Source organism: Chionomys nivalis, chromosome 11 (genome assembly GCF_950005125.1).
Source record: "Chionomys nivalis chromosome 11, mChiNiv1.1, whole genome shotgun sequence".
In the NCBI taxonomy this organism is placed as follows: domain Eukaryota; kingdom Metazoa; phylum Chordata; class Mammalia; order Rodentia; family Cricetidae; genus Chionomys; species Chionomys nivalis.
Window position 1 is genome coordinate 29,225,260 of NC_080096.1, and position 20,792 is coordinate 29,246,051.

The 20,792-nt window shown below is 47.4% G+C and overlaps 1 protein-coding gene across 1 annotated transcript; it reads right to left on the bottom strand.

Moving 5' to 3' along the window:
• Positions 1-45: 45 nt before the first annotated feature.
• Positions 46-20,581, bottom strand: Ppt1 (palmitoyl-protein thioesterase 1). Its single transcript, XM_057784969.1, has 9 exons — positions 20,420-20,581; positions 14,777-14,886; positions 14,307-14,434; positions 13,166-13,236; positions 11,390-11,492; positions 5,857-5,947; positions 4,924-5,022; positions 3,290-3,361; positions 46-1,420 (listed from the first exon to the last, which is right to left on the bottom strand). The coding sequence occupies exons 1-9, from the start codon at positions 20,541-20,543 to the stop codon at positions 1,298-1,300; spliced, it is 921 nt and encodes a 306-aa protein (XP_057640952.1). The 5' UTR covers positions 20,544-20,581; the 3' UTR covers positions 46-1,297.
• Positions 20,582-20,792: the final 211 nt, after the last annotated feature.

Consider the following 20,792-nt stretch of genomic DNA (forward strand, 5'->3'; position numbering starts at 1 on the left):
TCTGTACTGAGATGTGAAAACACTGGAAACGACACGAGGGTAAGAAACTGCACTTTATTTCAGACAGCCTGTGAAGTGAGCGTTACACCTCCCACTGCCTGCCTCTACCCCGAATCTTGTTATTGAAGAGTAGATTTGAGAGAAGGAAAAACTGGCAAGGGGTGGATTCTGCAGTGCTAATAGGGTGCCTTCATGAAAAGAATCATCCAGAAAGTGCTACGGCCTCAGCCTGAGTGCTAAAGGGTCCAAGCTCAGATGGCACATGAAGTGGGGGCAGTGTCTCTCTTTAACCATCAGTCATCGCCTGATACTGCTGTGGGAAAAGGAAGTCTACAGTTCTCTACAGTCGCTTTCTCGAACCCGGTCAGCAGCAGCCTGGAGTATGTTGGTAAGTAGGGTTTGGGGTAGAAGTGTAAAATTCCACCTTTTCAGACTTCCTCCCGTTTGCCATGGTGGGAGCGACACTTATGCCACTAGAGCTATGGGCCCTTTGTAAGAACAGAGTGACAAGAACAGTCACCACCTGGCGTCCACTTCTGCTTCCCCATTGTCTCATGGTAAATAAAACACACATTGTGGCGTGCAGGCCTTTGGTCCCAGCACTCACGGCAGAGGAGCTCTGTGAGTTCAGGGTCAGTCCACTCTACATAGTGAGTTCTAGCCAGCTAGGGCTACAGAGTGAGTGAGGCTCTGTCTCAAAAAAAGTGCTTTTCTTCTCTTAAGCCACCCTGCTAGCCATTCCCTCGTTTTGTGACTAATTCTATCACTGAGGGTTCAAGGTGAGTTCTGTGGGGACACGAAGGCAGGCCTGTGGAGCGACTGCTAGGAGCCACTAGAAGGCAACCCTTAGATAGGAAGACAGCCTTAGGAAATGATGCAGAAACGTGCAGGCGATGCTGTCCGAGCAGCAGCAGCAGCGCACCTCAGGACGGCACCACCAGGCTTTTATTTGTTCCAAATTTGTGTGGGTTTATGCCCTCAGCCTGTCTCCCTGCTTCACTTTCTTGTCTCCTTTGGACATAATGATTGATCTGCAACAGCAGACTCCCTTCTCAAGAGGAAGCCTGACCATATCACAAGGTCGTAAAACAATCGCCATGGTTATTAGCTAATTAAATTTGAATTCAACACCATATGGTTCTAGGAGGCGGCAAAGGATAAGATTCAGATCTTAGATCTTTCCAAGTAGGGCATGTTAGATAACAGGAGAGGAGGGCTGATAGCAAGCTAGGTTAGAGATCAGGGTCGGCCATGGAGCGCTGGGCTTTCCTGAGCTCTGCTGCAAAGCGCAAGGGCTTCACTTAAGAAAAGGTATGATGTGGGCATGAAACCATTCTTTAGACAGTTGAAGATGGTCCCCCTCCTTAGCCAGAAACACTAGCTTTCCTGCTTTGTCCATTTGCTTTAGTCCCAGGCGGTCCTGTAGAGAGAGAGGCCATAATGAACTCGAGGGCTTGATGGAAGGTTTTAGACTAACAACAATGTGTACAGCATTTGTCTCAGTACATTTTCCCTTCAGTATTAAAATAGAGCTGTGTTGTTGGGGGGAGGGGGAAGGATGCTTCCTTTCAGGATTTTGTTTTGGTTTTTTGAGCTAAGGTCTTGCTTTATAGCCCAGGCTGGCCTCGAACTTGCAGCAATCCTGCCTCAGCCTCCTGAGTGGCAAGGGGGATTTTACTGTTTTGCTATTATGCCTGGCTCCTTCAGCTGCCTCTAAGCATTAAAAATACATGGCAGCTGGAGAGATGGCTCAGTGGTTAAGAGCATGGGCAGCTTTTGCAGAGGTCCGGAGTTTAGTTCCCAGCAACCACATAATGGCTCTCACACAGCTTCTATAATGCGATTTGATGCCCTCTTCTGCCATGCAGGTGTACTAGCAGATAAAGCACTGTATGCATTGGGGGAAAAAAGAGGGGGAGATAAGCCAGCATAGTGACCCATTCCTTTAATTTTACCATTCAGGAGCCAGAGACAGGTGGGTCTCTGAGTTCAAGACCAGCTGGGTTTATATATAAAGAGTTCCAGGGTAGCCAGGACTACATAGAGATGCTGTCTTTTTTTTTTTTTTTTTAAATATGCAGCTGAGATTGTTCTGATTCTGCTGCACTTCTAACCCCTGCAAGGTGCTAGAAATAACCCCTGGACCTGAGCTGCACCCCAGTGCCTGTAGTCAGCTTCTGAAAAGCAGCTGGACAAGCCCCAGGCAAACCCGCACAGAACAGCTATTGTGAAATGGGACTGAGCCAAAGACAGGAGAAAACTGGTCAAATGTTCTAAGATACAGCATATCCAATTCTTAGGATCATGAACTCGGGACCTGTTAGTGGCTTGCAGTTAAGAGTGCCATCCCCCAATAGCCAGGCTGTCAGTCTCTTGCTGGAAGAAACTAGTGGTGGAACAAGCCACTGCTTGTCTGTCTACCCCTGGGTTTGAGTTTCATGATAAGAAGGATCTTGGCTGTAATTTCCAAGGCTGCCAGAAACTAGCTTCCTTTTCTCCTACCTCACTCGCCCGTAGGCACACCACGTGTATGAGAAAAGCAGAGGAAACCATGCCTCTGAAATTGCGGGGACACACTGAAGTAAATATGAGTCAGGTGTGGTTCTTGGGCGCTTGTGAGTCCATCTCCAGTATAAAGTATAAACTTCAGTTTGTGGCAAGCCACGCTGGATATGGTGAAACACTGTAACATCTGCTTGGGAAACAGCCCCGGTCCAGATCTTAAAGTAGCCTGACACCTCGCCCATGTCTGCATTTACTTAGAGGCTTCTGGAATTTGTAGTAAACTATGCAAAGGAAGCCAGCTCCAAACTTTTTCTTCAAAAGTAAAACAGAGATGCAGCTTCTCTTTTTGTGTTTAAAAAATGAGATGCAGTAAAAAGCTGTAAACCAGCACCTAGGAAGTTAGTGTGATAAGCAACAGCTGCAACAGCTCAGTAAGGCCCAAGTCAGATGGCTCACGAGTGTTCTAGGACAAACAAGGCAAGGGCCTGCCCTCAAAGAGGGCCTAGCAGCTCCAGGAGCCAGGACTGATGACAGAAACAGTGTCAACCTCCCAAGACAGATCACTCCCTCTCTTACCTCCTTTTTTTTTTTAATGTTTTCTTTATTATTTATTATGCGTACAGTTTTCTGACTGCATGTACACTTACAGGCCAGAAGAGGGCACCAGATCTCATTACAGATGGCTGTCAGCCACCAAGTGGTTGCTGGGAATTGAACTCAGGACCTCTGGAAGAGCAGTCAGTGCTCTTAACCTCTGAGCCATCTCTCCAGCCCCCTCTCTTACCTCTTTGTATATAGTGCTCTCCTGGACAGGAATGGTTTCCTTAGCTTGGCCACTTATGTAAAATCCAAACCACTGCAGGAGAGAAGGAAAAATAGGTTCAGATTCGACGCTAGCTAGTACCTGAAACTACCAGCAAAATGAACACTGTAATATATGCAACATAGCAAGCAAGAAGGAAGAATGGGAGTGGGGCCTTGGTTTTGGTGACCTGGAACTCCCTTGTGTAGCCCAGGTTGATCTTAACCTGGCAAGCTATCCGTCTGAGCCTTCTGAATGCTAGAACTAGAGCATGTGCCAGCAAACGTAACATACGGGTATATCGTGTCATCTCATTTTAACGGCCAATCCTGAGGGAGGACTCTTTCTCCGGTTTTCTATTTCCCTGCCACTTCCACTTCCTTCACTGACGGCAGATGAAAGCCCCCGTGCGGCCCAGTCATTCGAGGATAAAAACATAAGCCCCTTCCCCAGACTCCCAGTCTAGCAGGCACAGAACCAGTTCGTTGTGCAGCACTGGATCGGATAGAGAATCACGTGGTTGTGGCTTCTTACTTGGCACTGTGATGCAAAGGGAGCAACAGTATGAGCACGAGCAAGGATTTAATGGGATGCATTTGGAAATTGGCATTCATCTAGTTTTCATAGCATAAAATATCTTGATTTTTTTCTCCAGTCATTTATATATGTAAAAATTCTGAGCTCAGAGGCTGGAGAGATGGCTCAGAGGTTAAGAGCATTGCCTGTTCTTCCAAAGGTCCTGAGTTCAATTCTCAGCAACCATATGGTGGCTCACAACCATCTGTAATGGGGTCTGGTGCCCTCTTCTGGCCTGCAGGGATACACACAGACAGAATATTGTATACATAATAAATAAATATTAAAAAAAAAAAAGAAAAAAATTCTGAGCTCATAGGCCACTCAAAAATATGGTGAGATTTGGTGCTCAGGCTGCCGTCCCCTCCCAGCTATGATCTGACTGTGAGCAGAGCTTCAGCTGAGGCAGATGGTGGTTCTTCCTCTCCATCTTCCCAGCACTCAAAAGGAGAGGAAGAAGGATCAGTGCGAGTTCGAGGCCAACCCGGGCTACAGAGTGAGGGCTCCACTAAAATGAGAGCCGAATTCTGGGAGTAGGGACCGTGTCCTAAAGGAAGTGACGTTGTATTTAGCCTTAGCAAAAGAACAGTTTGTCAGGTGGAGAAGCCAGGGGAAAGCATTCAAAAGACGAAGGCTCGTGAAAGAAGCCTCCAAACAGGTTCGGGGCATTTCGAAACAAAAATATGGGAGACGAAGCTGTAAAGATTATTACCTCTAAATCAAGGCAGACCTGGACATCAAGCTTAGGGGTTCATAAATATGGGGCTAGTCATTCTAAATCCCTTTTGGGACGTATCTCTGAGAACCTGATTAAAACTAAAGTGTACCACATTTACTTAAAATTCTGGGTGCAACTAGGGGACTGCAGCTGATTTCCTGGGTGCAAAGTTGGTGGGAGGACAGGTTTGCCCAGGAAGCAGCCGCCGCCAGTGCCGTTGACTCCCTACAGTCTCTTGGCACACTGTGGCACACTGTAGCAGCCACCATCGGTGCTGTTGACTCCCTACAGTCTCTCAGCACACTGTGGCCGCGCGTCTCACCTCAGAGTCTACCGGGTCCACAATGGAATCGTTGAGGAATTTCACCATCACGAACTTCTTGAGGGCCATCAGGTTCTTCTTGTAGGACTCGTTGACACTCTGGAAGAAGAGCAGAACTGCAGGGTTGCTACTGTCAAGTTCAGGCAGCGATTCAGAGTTCAGCCTTCCCTTAAAAGCTGTCTGACTGGCGTGTTATCAGCCAGGCTGGATTCTCCCGTGAGTTCTGCCCACGTACTCTACACATTAGTATACATTAGTCACTTCGATCACAGGCTTCAAACCAAGGCAAGCAAACAGAATTCCGGGTTGTTCTGTTACCTGAGTCAGCATTGTTTCCTGACTTTTGTTTTTGTTTATTGTCCTCTTCAACTTTTTGCTTTCAAACAACAAATGCCCTCTACTTAGCCATCATATAAAATGAACCATTCAATTGGCCAGAATGTCCCAAACCATGCTCATGCTTGGGTACAGTCTCTGCCTTTTCTAGAGTCTCTTAAATCCCATCTAAGCGGTGGTGGTGCACACCTTTAACCCCAGCACTTGGAGGCAGAGGCAGGTGGATCTTTGTGAGTTCAAGGCCAGCCTGGTCTATACAGCGAGTTCCAGGACAGCCAGGGCTATTACAAAGAGAAACCCTGTCTCGAAAAACCAAAACCAAAACAAAACAAAAGTCCTTTGTGCAGACAGCAGCTGTGAATTTCCACTTTGCCCAGCAGGCCACCTACTGTCACCTCATCCTGCTGCTTCAACATGAAGAAAGCGGACTTCAGGGAGGGGGAGGGCCAGATGGAACTCATGAGTACTGCCTCCCACATTCAAACCCTTGGTTCTTGGCTTCTGCTTGGGGTATTTTTTTCGTAAATGGGCACTGGTCGATTTCTTTCTGACGGACAGAAAGAAACGCCTAACCACAGGAGCAGTTTGGGTGCTTACCCTTTCTTGATTTATGTCTGCCAGGAAGATGCTGTGGTTGCGGTACACATCCTCCTTGATGGGGTCATGCCAGTACTGTGCTTGCACCAGGCTGAGGAAGAGAAGGAACGAAGGTGCTTCTCTGTCAGCATGCCCAGGGCATGCTCCAGTGCTTAGGCAACCAAGAGACTTCAAAAGATGAAGGATCAAGGTCCCTATGTCCCAAACGTTGCCTTCTCATAGGGATGACTTTGTAGACCTGTCAACAAGACATCTATCTTACTGAGAGGGGGACAGGCCATTTGGAAGATAAAGTCCAAATATTTGGGGATTCTCTGTCTATCAAGGACCAAATTTCAAAGATCTTGGCTTTTGATAGAGATTCATCAATACTTGGCTTCCTTCTAATCAGTGGCCCAGGCTGTCCCTCCGCACAGCCCCACCTCCCTACTCTCCTTTGCTTCCTAGTCATCCTGTAAGACGTCCCTTCCTCCCCATTATTACCCCTGTCCTTCCTCAGCCAGGCAAGGAGATTTAGCCATCCCGGTGTGACTATCAGGAATCGAGGACACTCTCTAATCTGTTCATAAATGTATTTGGAGCCAGAGGTGTGGTACCCACCTGAAATACCAACACCTGGGAGGTAGGGGTCAGAAGTTCAAGGTTATCTTCAGCTATGTAGTAAATTTGAGGACAGCCTGGGCTAACATGAGATCCTGTCTCAAAAAAATGTATCTGGAAGTTCTAAAAAGTTTAATTTCACTGATACTTCAAAATTTAGAGTTATGAGTTAAAGAAATGGCTCAGTGGTAAAGAGCACTGGCTGCTTTTCCAGAGGACCTGGGCTTGTCTCCCCCCACCCACATGGTGGCTCACAGCTGTCTGTAACTCCAGTTCCCAGGGATCCAATGCCTTCTTTTGGCCTCTCTGGGCACCAGCCACATACATGGTACATGTACACACACACAAGCAAAACACCCAGACACATAAAATAAAAATAATATATGAATAAATAAAAACTTCAGGGCTAAAGGTATTGTTAAGAGATAATAGTATTTGTCTGACCGGCAATGGCTTTGATCCCCAGCACTGCAAAAATAATTACATAAAGAAAAGTTCAACGGACAATTTATTAAGTAGTGCCATCAGTACTGATCTGCCATGCTTGAGTATCACTGCTCGCTATTGTTCCCTACAGGGCTGGAAAGCCCTTGACAGACAGTAGACGCGCTATCCTAAGGGTCTGCTAAATGATGGGTTCACACAGGACGTGAGACAAGCTATGCCTGGATTAGGGGTGTGAGGAGAAGGGAGGCCACAGTAGTGAGAACACTGGGTGGGGCACAGATTCAAATGTAGGGGGACATCTTTCTGAGGTGACCGATTCGGGCTCACCAGCACAGTGGGAAGATGACGAGGAAGCTTCCTGGTGGCCTGACTTCCAGGAGCCAGTGGCTAAGGGTGGCGTGAGGGCAATCATCGCCATGACGCGTCTGCTGTCAAAAGGAGACAGCAGGAAGATTCCAGGGACATTCCATTGTAAGGGGCTTGATGCCAGTGGCACAGCCCAGAGGAGGCCCGAGGATGAACAGGAGTGGAGGGCCTGAAGGAGGCTCATGAACAGACAGAAGAGGAACTGCCTCACTGTCAACTTGTGCCACTGGGGGTAGACTGGAAAAGGCTAAGCTGTACACAGCAGTAAAGAAACGTCTGCGCACTTCGGTTGGTGTTCCGAGACAGGGTTTCACTATGTAGCCCAGAATAGACCCAACTGAAAGATCTTCCTGCCTCCATCTCCCCAGTGCTAGGATTACAGACATGCGCCACCACAATTGGACTGTTTCAGTTTGTTTTTATCATGGAAGGCCTTGCTATGTATGTAACCCTGACTGGCTTGGTCCTTCACTATGGAGCCAATACCAGCCTCAAACTGCATTCCAGGTGTGGGGCACCATGCTCTCTGAGGTGCTGAGAACCAAAATTCCATTAATCTCTTCTAGTTTGTATGTGTGAGTATACATATATGTTCGTATGGGAAGGTATGGGGATGACCCCTGTTCTTGTGGGGTTGACAGCAGGTGTCCTCCTCTCTCTGCACCATATTCTTTGAGCCAGGGCTCTCACTAAACCTCAAGTTTACAGCTCTGATAGGCAAGTCCCCAGGGTCTGCCTGTCTCGCAGTATGGGGGTTGCAGACGCATGCTATCATACCCAGCTTTGTGTGTAGCTGCTGGCAGTGTGCACCCAGGCCCTCACATTCGCACAGCAAGCATGCTATCCGCTCAGCCGTCTCTCAGCCCCCAGGCTTGAGTTGGCTTCTTTCTGGTCATCAGAATCCTCTCTCACGTGAGGGAAACCTGACGAGGAGGCAGGAAGAAACGTTCCTTTCGGGCTCTTCCCTCCGCCCCCACCATGTTGTATGTTCTGCTTGCATGTTGTATGTCTCCCACTGGCCATCTGTGCGAACGAGGCTTTGCTTATATAAACACAGTTTAAAAAGAAAAAGCAAACAACCCGAGCTCTTGAGAGCTCAGGCGCACAGCCTGGGTAGACTGCCGTAAGAGCTGGCCTATGTTGCTCAGCTAGTGACACAAAACACTCCTCAAGCCACGTTTCCTTCTGTCTAGTCGTCACCACCTAAGTGTGCTGGCCACCACTGTCTCTCAGCTAGACTATTGCAACAGGCCCTAATGAGCTCATCTCTTGGTTTTCTAGCCCTCTCAGAATCCTCTTTCCACACAGCAGTAGAGTCTTCAATTTCAAATCTCCGAGAGCTCCGCACGCCATCCCGGAGTCCCAGTTCCCTACCGGGCCGAGTTCTTACATGGTACAGCCCCGGCTTGTTTACTCAATCTTCCCACAGATCTCTAGTCATCCTGGCCCAGAACAGGCCCGACTTGTCCCTGCCTTTGTGCCGGCCATTCTTTGCTTGGCTCCTTTCATCTCCTCCTTCACACCCAGATTAGATGTGCCTGTTCCCTCTTCCCAACAAAGCACAAGACTAAGGCACCCAACTGGCTTCTATCCCATGGTGTCTATGAAGCCTATGACCAGGTCTGGCAAGCAGTAACTCAGTATTTGATGACATCATGAATCAAAGACTTCACAGCAACTAAAAGAGAAAACAAAATGACACTAGCAAAGGAAACAGAAAGCGGAATGTTTTAAATATAGCCCAACCACGGCAACGGCCCAAACCTTTTTGCAGTGGGAATGCAGGCTGCACTGAATAGCTTATACTTAGCTTGCTCACCCCTGAAAATGATGCTACTGACCTCACGACAGAGGCTCAGAGTGCCCAGGGCCACACTGCGAGCTGTTGAGAGAATGAGGGCTCTCCAGCGCCCCCCAGAGGAGAACATGAGAAGCCAGCTCCTTTCCCTTTATTTTACTTCACTTCCTCTCATACTGGGCTGCTCCTTGGGACAGGCACACAGGACTCGAGCGGACAAGCTCCGCACCATTGCCTTCTGGGTATTCTGCCCCAGGATTTGAACTCTTCAGCTGCACCCTGGTTGGGATCTGCTCTCCATGCCTGGTGCTGTGAATTTCACAGGAAAGCGCTGCAGGGTGGCTTTGTTTTCCTTCTGTTCTTGACCGGGTGTTTAGCAAGCCCCTTTAGTATGGAAGCTCATGCATGTAACGGCTTGGACATTTTCTTGTATTACTTCTTTAATTCCAGTTCACCCTTCCTCTGCTTGGAAAGTTCCATTAGTCACACCAGACATTCTAACTGCTTCTCTCTGTTCTCTTTCTTACCTTTGTTTTAGTTACAGTACTATTGCTGTGAAGAGACACCATGACCAAGAAAACTCTTGTAAATGAAAGAAGCATTTAACTGGGGGCTGGCTTACAGTTTCAGAGGGTCAGTCCGTTATCACCATGGTGGGAAGCAGATGGGGATGGTGTGGGAGCAGTAGCTGAGAGCTTGGTGTCCTGATTCACAGGCAGCAGCAGAGAGAGACACTGGGCCTGGTGTGGGCTTTTGAAACCTCAAAGCGCACCCCCAATGACACACTTCCTATAAGGCCACACCTACTCAAACAAGGCCAATCTCCTAATCCTTCTCAATTTACCAATGGGGGCTACTTATGCAAATGTATAAGTCTATGGGAGCCATTTTCATTCAAACCACCACAACCTCTTTGAATTTTTGTTTTAACTTCTAGAAGATTCTCAGCTTTAGATTCCCACATAACTAAAAATTTAAAAAAAAATTTGGTTGTTATATTTTCAGTTTCTGAAAGTGTTCACTCTGGTGGTTGCTTTTATTTGTGATCTGTCTTGGAGGGATGTAACATCATCTTCCTCTCTTTGACGACAATTTTGGCATTTTGTTTTCTAGGTTTCTTTCTGACCAGGAATGTGGCTCAGTGGTAGACTGCTTGCCTGGCAAGCTGCTCCTCTATGACCAGTTCCTACCATGGGAAGGAGAGGGAGGCTGACTGGAAGCCCTTCCTCCGTGGGCAGAGCTCAGCTGGAGCTCATGAACTGGAGGCATCAGCACCCAGTAGTTGGGAGGAGCCTTCGTTAGTCATTTCCTCCAGGGAGAGACCCCACAAACCCTGGCTCGCACGTAACAAGGTTAGCTCCCAGTCTGGGTCTCCCGGTTACGCTGCAGGGAGTAGATTTTGTATCTCCTGCTACGGTGGAGGAAGAGTAGTTCCATGGATGGGCACGTCAGGGAGTTGGGGAGTCAGACGGCTCCCGCCTTAGGTTTTCAATGAAAAGGCCCTGGTTTGGGCCCTACACACGTACTACACACGCCCAGTTCCCAAGCCCTCCTGGGGCTCGAGCACGGGCCACGGCAGGGCCTCTTCTGCAGAGGTAAAGCTTTCAGTCCTCCTCCTGCACTCCCACGGCCCTTACACCTCCTGTTCGCTCTCTCAAAAGCTGGACTGGTTCTTATTTCCTCTCTTGTTCTCTTGGCCCTGTGAATTTTATCCCTTTTAAGTCCTTTATTATTTTTTATTTTATTTTTCTATTATTTTTACTTTTTTAAGACAAAGTCTCGCCGGGCGGTGGTGGCGCACGCCTTTAATCCCAGCACTCAGGAGGCAGAGGCAGGCGGATTTCTGTGAGTTCAAGGCCAGCCTGGTCTACAAAGGGAGTTCCAGGACAGGCTCCAAAGCTACAGAGAAACCCTGTCTTGAAAAACCAAAAAAAAAAAAAAAAAAAAGACAAAGTCTCACTGTGTCTGTCACTCTTACTGTTCTGGAACTCGCTCTGTAGACCAGGCAGTCTCAAACTTAGAGGGATCCACCTGCCTCTGCCTCCTGAGTTCTGGGTTAAAGGCGCGCGTGTCATTACATCAGGTCTCATGTTTTAAGAACAATTTTTTTTAGATTTATATTTTTATGTATATGGATGTTTTACCAGCACGCATGTTTGTGCACCACACGCAGGCAGTGCCCCCAGAGGCCATAAGAGGGCATGAGATCCCCTGAGACTAGACTTATACACAGTTGTGACATCATTAGCATTACTCCTAGGGTCACCGAGCATGAATGTCAGCAAGGTACTCCCCCAGTCTGGACCAGACAGCTAGCCTCACCGTTCTTGGACAACTTTGGAGTAAGCACCAGCATTAATCGTTTTCCTGATGAAGTCACAGATGTGCGAACTCTCTCCTGGGCATCGAGGGAGGCCAAAGACACCTGTGTAGGTAAAAGATAACCATGCGTTACTCCAATAATCATGTACTGAATGCCCACTGTACCAGGCACCGTGAAAACAAAACAAAATGACAAAGAGCTTGAATCTGAATTCGTTTACAAAAAAAAAAAAAAAAAGCCCAAGTACTGAGAACTAACACCACCACCAACTTCCTCTTGGCACTCCCCCAGGGACCTCTGCCTCAGCCCCACCCACATGTGGCTGCTACACACAGCGCATGACTGCCTCATCCTCTTTCTTGGGAATCATCTGACTCCCTGTCCCCATCCCCCTCCCAGGTCATACTTTCCTCCATGTACCCCCCTTCCTTTAGATCCCTGTGTAGATTACTTTTGACACCTAAGATGGTGTAAGCACTTCGTGGATTGTCATTACACCGTTTTGTGATGTAGAGTGAGCAAAGTCTCTATGTGTTCAGTGCAGATGCGATAGTTCCCATATCCTCCCTCCCCACTCCTGTCCCTCTCTATGAAAGACAGGCAGAGTCTAATAGAGCCCAGGTTGAACGCAAGCTCTCTGAGGATGATTCTCCTGCCCTCACTCCCTAAATGCTGGGATTCTAGGCACACACAACCACCATGGCCTTTCCCAGAAGAGTTCTCATCTGTGGATCTTTGCATCAACAGATAGGGAACTCATGCATGGATTCAGAAGGCCAAATGTATGCTGGGGTACAGCCCTGAGGTAGAGTTCTTGCCTTACATGTGGAGACACACACACACACATGCACAGACACACACATACACACATGCACACACACACATACACACACACACACATACATGCACACACACACACACACACGGGCACACACACGTTTGCGCCTAGATCTAGGCCATCTCTGCATGCCCAGGCCCTGTTCTGGAGATGAGACTTTAGCGCCTGCTTCTGTTGGTAAGGACAGCTCTTGCCCTTCATCACAAAGACTTCTTTCTGTAACAATCTCCATTTCTATTGGTCAAAATGCAGAGAACAATTGATTGTGAGGTGCCCAACTGCAATGGACACATCTCCAGCCCTACACATCCAGGGCACAGAGAAGAAGGGGGCAGAGAGAGCGTAAGGGCCAGAGGACCAGCACGGCTGCTGTTTAGAGTGTCATCTGTATATGACAGGGATGTTACACCCATGGAATCTTAGCAATATGGTCACCTACACAAGACTTGCGTAATGACAACACTAGTTGACGTGCCAGCGCAGGTGGGAGAAACCACACAGGGCCCCACCCCTAGATGAAGAACCAGAAGCAGTTAATGATGGCAGAGGGAAGGAGAAGCAGTCTTCAGGATGAGTCCCTGGTGGGTCACCCAGTCCAAGTGATCATATACATATGAGCACCACTAAATGGACTCAGCAGCTCACACACACACACACACACACACACACACACACACACACACACGGTGTGGTGGTGCATGCCTATGAGCTCATCACCCAGGTGGCTGAAAAACTGCTGAGAGTTTAAGCTTGCCTAGGCTACCAAACAAGACCTTATCTAAAAAGGAGGAGGAAGAGGAGGGAAAAGAAAAAGAGACAGACAGACAAAAGCAAGGAAAAAACTGAAAGAAAAAGCAAGAAAAAAGAAATACAAAACATCAGCCAAATACAGGTTTGAAAAGAGGAGGAGAACCATGAGGATAAGGGAGAACATTACCTTGATGTTGTCCCCCAACTGAGATCAGGTTGATCATAGGAGGCGACGGGCATCTCTGGGCCACTGCCCTCCTGCAGAAGTCAAAGGTGGCTGTCAGCTCTGATGGTCAGATTGGAATTATCAACAGTCACTTCACAGTTAATAGTTATTCACTACACCATGGGTCCCCAAACCATAGAGTTCCCGGGTTTTCCTCCTGGCTGTATATAAATCTTACTTCATAGAAAACACAACAAGAGGGGCTGGAAAGATGGCTCAGTGAAGCCATAAGGACCTGAGTGTGGACTGCATGCTCCCCCTTACAAAAAAAAAAAAAAAAAAAAAAGCCTGCTTCCGGGGATATCAGCACTGGGGAGGTAGAGACAAAGGGTCCCTGAGGCTTGTCAATCAGCCAGGCTAGCTCAATGCTGAGCTCCAGGTTCACAGAGAGACTGCAGCAACAGCAGCAATGCTGTCCAGTGAGATGGGTTAAACACTCACTACCACGCCTGATGACCAGACTTGGTTCCCGGGTCCCATGTGTTGGAAGGGGAGAACAGATTCCTCAAAGTTGTCTATTGACCTACACACACGGCACCAAGGCATGCATACATGTGTGGGCATGTGTGCGCATACACATACACAAACACAGGCACACCCACACAGATTAAACGTAGTTTTGACATTTTTGAGTTAAAATAGAGGATTGGAGAGATGGCTCAGTGATGGAGCGCTTGCTGCTCTTGCAAAGGACCAGGCTTAGCTCCCACCACCTACACTGGGTGGCTCACAATAGTGTCTAACTCTAGATGGGAGGTGATCGGATGCCCCTTCTGGCCACTAAGGGCACTGCAGTCACATGTTCACAAACCCTGCACACACATAATTATTACCAAAATAAAATCCTTAACATTTTTTTCTAAAAACATGAGGTTGAGAGTAATTGAGGAACACACTGCACACTGACCTTTGACCTCCACACACATACTCACACATGTGCACACACAGAGAAACTAAGTTCCATACAGCTGCTTACACAGTGACAATTTAAGACTGACTTCTTTCTGTGAGACAGGGGAACCCCCAAATAAGTGCAACCAATTGACCTGAGCAGAAACATCAGTTCCCTGTGAGGAATGGCACTGCACAGGAGGGTACTTACAGAAACTGGCCTCCCTGGGAGAAGCCCATAGCATTGTACCCCTGCTGCAACTTCGGATCCTTTTCCAGAATCTGGCACACAATCTTCACTTGGGAATTGACATTCAAGAAGAAACTGTTCTCCACATCCTAAAAAAGGAGAAGGGAGGTAAAAGGAAGGAATGGTACGTAGGCAGCGTCTTCTCTAAGGCAGGGGCTGACCCAGATCCATGCCCTCATCTGGCCACTGGAGTTCAAGTGTTAGCTGAGCATCCGGGAACAACCCTGCAGGGAAGCACCTGGGAGGATGAGGCAGGAAGATCACGTTCTAGGCCAGCCTAGGCTACATGGCAAAACCCTCCATCCCCAAACAAAATGAAACTGAACCAGCGGGGCTATGGCTTGCTGCTAAAAATGCAAAGTGAAGTGTTCAAATAGCACACTTTATCAAGCCTGGCAGCAAGCCTCCCAGGGAACGAGCTGCCATCTTACCTCCATCATGTTCTTCCCAATCTCGAGAGACAGGACGTAAATCCCAGGTAGTTCCTTTTCAACCATCTTTTTAATGGCACCCATGCTTAAGGGGTTGCAACAGCTGTCTCCTGGCCAAGGAAAATGGTGACGGAAATTCGCAAATCAAAACATTATTCAAGAAACAAAAACATTTCATGTCTCAAAGGGCGAATCAAGAATGTGAAAGGGCGCGTTCAGAGTGGAGACACCTGAAAAGGATGGTCTACCACAGGGCTTCTCCAGCTGTGCCCACACAGCGCCCTTCTCAGCTTAGAAATGCTTACGAGACCTTGGCTATATGGGTGCATGAAGTATGTATACAAATCAAATATTTACTGATAATAAATCATAAAGAAGTTTATTATAAGACAATTCTTTGGCACAAATTTGACTACTTATTAAGGAAGAAATTAATTTTAAAAAATGATAAAATAGAGGTACTTGGTTATATTTCCATAGAGAATTACATTTTAATCTGGGCATAGTGGATCACCCTCTAAACCCAGCACTCAGGAGGCAAAAACAGTCAGATCTCCGTAAGTTTGAGGCCAGGCTGGTCTACATGCTGAGTTCCAGTCTAGCCAGAGCTACATAGTAAGACCCTATCTGTAGTGGTACATGCCTTTAATCCCAGCACTTCAGAGACAGAGGCAGGTGGATCTCAGAAGTGGAGACCAGCATGGTCTAAAGAGTGAGTTCCAGGACAGCTAGAGCTACTCAGAGAGACTCTATCTTAAACGAACAGGAATTGAGCTCTGGCTGAATAGTTGATAATGAAAGACACAGAGCATCCTCGCTGTTTTTCATAGTTAACCAATATATTGATTTTATAACCATTAATACTGAAACTGCTGACACAAATATATAGCACAAATATCAGAAGCATGCTTGTTTCAGAAACTGTTGCAAGTGTGTCCTAATCACCAAACAAAATTCACTTACTGATTTTTTTGCTTTTAGATGAAACTCAAGTCAGCAACTCAAACAGCAATTTTTAAATTTTTATTTATTTTAACTGATGTTAATGAGGTATGCTTGCATGTATGTAAGTGCATCGCATGTGTGCCTGGTGCTTGTGGAGACCAGAAGAGGGGGTCAGAGGCCCTGAAAGCAGAGTTGCAGGCAACTGTAAGCTACTATGCGAGTGCTGGGAACCAAACTGGAGTCCGCTGAAGATCAGTTCTCTTAACCACTAAGCCATCTCTCCAGACCTCTCCAACGGCAATTTTAAAAGCAATCATTGGAACACAATATGACAGTAAGATAAGCTGATTTGGTACTTACATGCTGAAGGAAATATTAAGTCTTTGTTTCTAGCAATAGAACCACTATAAGAGCATAAGAAGTGTGCACAGTAGAGCACTGGGGTTCATGACGCCAGCAGCCTGGAGTCTGAGCAGAGTGTCTGAGGCGGTATTTTGTTGGTGTTCATGGCAGGACGGCATGTACAATGCCAAGTGCACGTGCTCTGTGTTCAGAACCAAGGCTCCAGTGGAGTGGGAGAGGCAAACGTGGCCAGAAATAACTTGATTCATTTCATCCTTGGATATTTAATGAAATTTTGCTCATTGAGGGTTCAGAATACTGTTGCCACACTTTTCGAGATCCCCGCATTTAGTGACATAATCCCATATGGGTCTCTGACCCACAATGTAAGAAGTTAGAAGCCAAAAGCTGAGACATCAGACTCCAAAAGGAGAGAAAATATTTGTGGAACATGTATCTGAGTTCAGTGTCCAGATACACAAATCATTCTTACAATTCAACAAGGCGAATAATATAATTATAAAATGGGGGTGGGCTGGAGAGAGGGGTCAACCGTGGAGAATGTTCACTGCTTGTGGCGGGTTGGATAAGAAAGGCCCCACAGGCTCATATATTTGAATGCTTAGTCAAGCTGTGAAACTCTTTGATAGGATTAGAAGGATTAGGAGGTGTGGCCTTGTTGGAGGAAGTGTGTCATTGGAGGTGGACTCTGAGGGTTTCAAAAGTCCATAACAGGTGCAGTCTGTCTGTCTGTCTCTCTGTCTCTGACCTGTCTGTCTGTCTCTGCTTGTGGATCCGGATCTAGCAGCTCTCAGCTACTACTTCAGTACCAGGCATGCACCATGTTCCCCGCCATGATGTCAATGGACTGAACCTCTGAAACTGTAAGCCAGCCCCAGTTAAATGCTTTCTTTTATAAGAGTTGCCTTGGTCATGGTGTCTCTTCACAGCAAGAGAACACTGACCAAGATATTGCTCTGTCAGAGGACCCAAGTTTGGTTCCCAGCACTCATGTTGGATGGCTCACAACCACATGTAACATTTTTAAAATTAGAAAGTAAGTGTTGGCAAGGACCTGGGGAAATAGGTTTGCTTGTACCCTGTTGGTGGAACTATACTGATGCAATCCCTGTGGGAAAGTATGGCAATGACAAAAAAAAAAGAAAAAAAAGAAAAAAGAAAAGAAAAAATTAAGCATGTAACTATAAAATGACCCAGCAATTCCCCTGCTACCTTTATACCCAAGAAAAGTGAAAACGAACATCCAGATAAACTTTACACAAATGCTTACAGTAGCATTGTGGTCATAGCAAAGGTAGAAACTGGGCAAATGTCCATTACTGGATGAACCACCTGTGGTGCGGTCACACAATGGGATACTGTCCACCCATGAACAGGCATGAAGCACTGAAGCATGCTACAAGCTGGATGACCCTCAGACCATGTTCCCAGCTGGACGGGAAGTATAAGGAGAAAACACCCTGCCCCAGAGAAACTTCTTTCTCTCCTAACAACATCCACCACGTTGTAATGAGTAGGGACAAAAAGGGGCCTTGGCTACATGTCTAGTTCAATGACAGCTTGGCTGACGAAAGATACTGTCTCAAAATACCAAACGAGCCCAGCCTGTTTGCAAATGCCTGTAGTCCTAGCGTGTGGGAGGGGTAGGGGAAGATCAGAAGTTCAAAGTCATTCTTGTCTAGACAACAAATGCAAATTCTGAGCTAGCCTGTGCTACATGAAACCATGTCTCAGTCAAAAACTAGGTCTGGATGTATGTCTTTTGGGTAGAGATGCCCACTGCCAAGCAACTGGAGTTTGATTTCTGGGACCCACTCAGTGGGAGAGAGAGCTGACTGCTGCAAGCTGTTCTCTGACCTCCACGTGTGTGCAATGGTGTAGGTGGTACCCTTCACAACAATAAAAAATACTTTAACAAAAAGGCTCCATATGAAACTAAGCAACACACCAAAACAATAACAACACACCCTTCAAATTCCTACATTAAAGAAGCAAAATCTTTTGCTTTTGTTTTCTTTCGAGACAGGGTCTGGCTATGTACCTCAGCTGGTCTGGAGCTCAGACCCTACTCTTTCAGCTTCCTGGGGGCTACAAGGACCAGTGTGCGTTACTTTATTGGGTTTAAAAGAATTCTGACTACGTATATACACCCCAAGTGTGCTCCCCTCCAAGCTACCCCTTCTTGGTAAGACAACTTCACTTTCAAATTGTTCAAGCCAGAAACTGTAAGACTTTAAGACAATTCTGAAGCCATTTTGACAATTCTGAATCCTCTCAGCCTCTGTGCCATAGTGCTTCCCCTCCTCCCCTGGGAACCAAGGACCTAACAGCTACACTCGCACGTACTCAGTTCCTGAACAATCACCCATATACGTATGTTTTGGTTCAGTCCCCTGGGAAACGGGGTCAAAATGACCTCTTACCTCACCTGATCTGGCAACAGCTCTCCAGTCAATTATTGGTAATAGCCCTTTCGAATAAGCCAATCAAAATAGTCAAAGAACAACCCCCCTTGCTTCTGTGGCCCCTTTAAAAGTAGACTGTACCAGCTCTTCGAGGTCCCTCGGCTTCCCGAATGCTGGGGGACCCTGTCATGACAGAATTAATAAAATCCTCATGCTTTTGCATCGGCTGTGGTGTGTGAGATGCGTCTCTGGGGGCGACTCCTCCTCGGTGTTTGGACGCTAGAGTCCAACAAAACGATGGTGTCATCTTTGTCCCCTCGTCTTTCACACCCTATCTAAATCCCATGATGCCACCCTCAAGTGTGTCAAAGTTCCAGCCTTCCCTATACTTCCTGTTACCACGCTATACTTCGCTACACAGCTCTGAGCCACAGCCATCTCTAGGGTTTAAGGGACTGCAGTGTCCCCTTGCAGAGCTCTGTGACACCCACAATCTCTTCTCAGCACAGAAACTAAACCAGAAATAAGGGCACAGTGGGACAAGGCAGCCAGGCTGTCATGTCTTGAATCCATAAGGTCTGACCCACGGAGTCTCTCTTCCCCTTTTCTACAGTCTGTGGAATTGTCCTGGCCCTGATCCCTGTTCACCTTGTCACAGGAGAAAAAGAACAGCTGACTGGCTACAGGACAGAGTCGGGGGTCTCCAGGACAAACAGGCCGCTGAGCTGAATCTTACATGGAACTCCCCTTAAGAGGAGTCTTCAAGAAAGTCATCTTCACAGCTAATAAATCCACATCCCCAAAGACCCTGGGAATCGCCTGTTGTCACCTCTGTGGACAAGCAGCCTCGATTCCCTGTGGTCACAGCTGACTCTGTTCCTCTGTCCCTTTCTTTCTAATGACAGCTTCTCCCCAGGACTCTGAGCCACATTGCTTGTGTCAGTGACCAATAGAAGGGTCCGCATGACCATCTAGGGTCACCAAAAGAACAACCCTTTGTTTTCATTTTTAACTTTAGCTAAATATATATTATTATTTATGGGTCTCCCTATATAACTCTGGCTGACCTGGAACTTGCAGAAATCCTCCTGTCTGCCTCCTGAGTGCTGGAATTACAGGCTCCCACTGTGTTGCGTTTGAACAATGTTTTAAAAATGTAAGTCAGGGGGCTGGAGAGATGGCTCAGTGGTTTGTTCTTGCAGGGTACGTTCCCAGTGCTAGAATGGTGGTTCACATTCCTCTTCTCTTGTTCCCTCTGCTCCTGCTACCCTGATCTGGACACTCACATGCTCAGCTCGGGGCCTCTGCCCACATATCCATATAGGCATCTTCCTTTATCCACTTTAGACCGGTTCAGTTGCCACTCTCTGGGTGACTCCTTTCATAACAGTGCTTTCTACAAGTGCATGCTCACACCTCCAGCTCTGTCTTCTAGGCTTTCTGTCTGTCCACACTGCACTCACCACCACTTAACACTTTCCCTTTATTTCTTTATAGTCTGTTTTCCCCCGCTGGAAAGTAAGCTCCAGAAGGATGAAGAATTCAGTCTGTTTCATGCTCAGATGTAGTCGTGCTGTATAGTGACTGTAAAAAGGTCTTGCAGGTGCCTAGTAGATCTCCATTCAAAAGTGAAGGGATGAAAGCATGAGCGTGCCGCCCAGCTCTGCAGGGACCGATGGTCCGATGTCAGTTGCTGAGAGTTGATGCCATTGCTGCTAGGATTTTAATAAGGACATCCTAAAACCCTAGCCGTGCACAGCTCTCCCTGAGCGCTCACTAAAGACACCTGGCTCCCTTCCTTCCAGTGCAGAGAGCCCCCAAATCCCAAAACCTAGATCAGGCGGGTGCCGTGGAATCACGGTCCTCGCCCTTCCAGCTCTGCGATGTGAACCCAGGCGGGGAAAAGATGCCCCTCTCCACGCTCACTCACCCATCCCATGCCAGATCACCAGCGGTGGCGGCGAAGGCGGATTCAGATCCCCCAGCGACCAGGCGGCGCAGCACCAGGGCAGAAGAGCCACAGCCAAGAGCCACCGTGAACCGGGGGACGCCATCTTAGCCCAGTCACATGACCGCGAGCGCGCGCCCAGGACCAAGGCTTTCAGGGTCCCCGGTGACCACGCCCCTGCCGGGCAGTGTCTACCACGAACCAGACGCTATTGTCCAACGGCTTTCCATCTTTTAATTGGTCTATGGACTGCTCTCATTTTACACCCAAGGATACCCAGGTGACAATTTCTCCCCACGGATTTGAAAACATGTCTATTCTCTAACAACGGTCTCATTTTTGCTTTAATTTATTT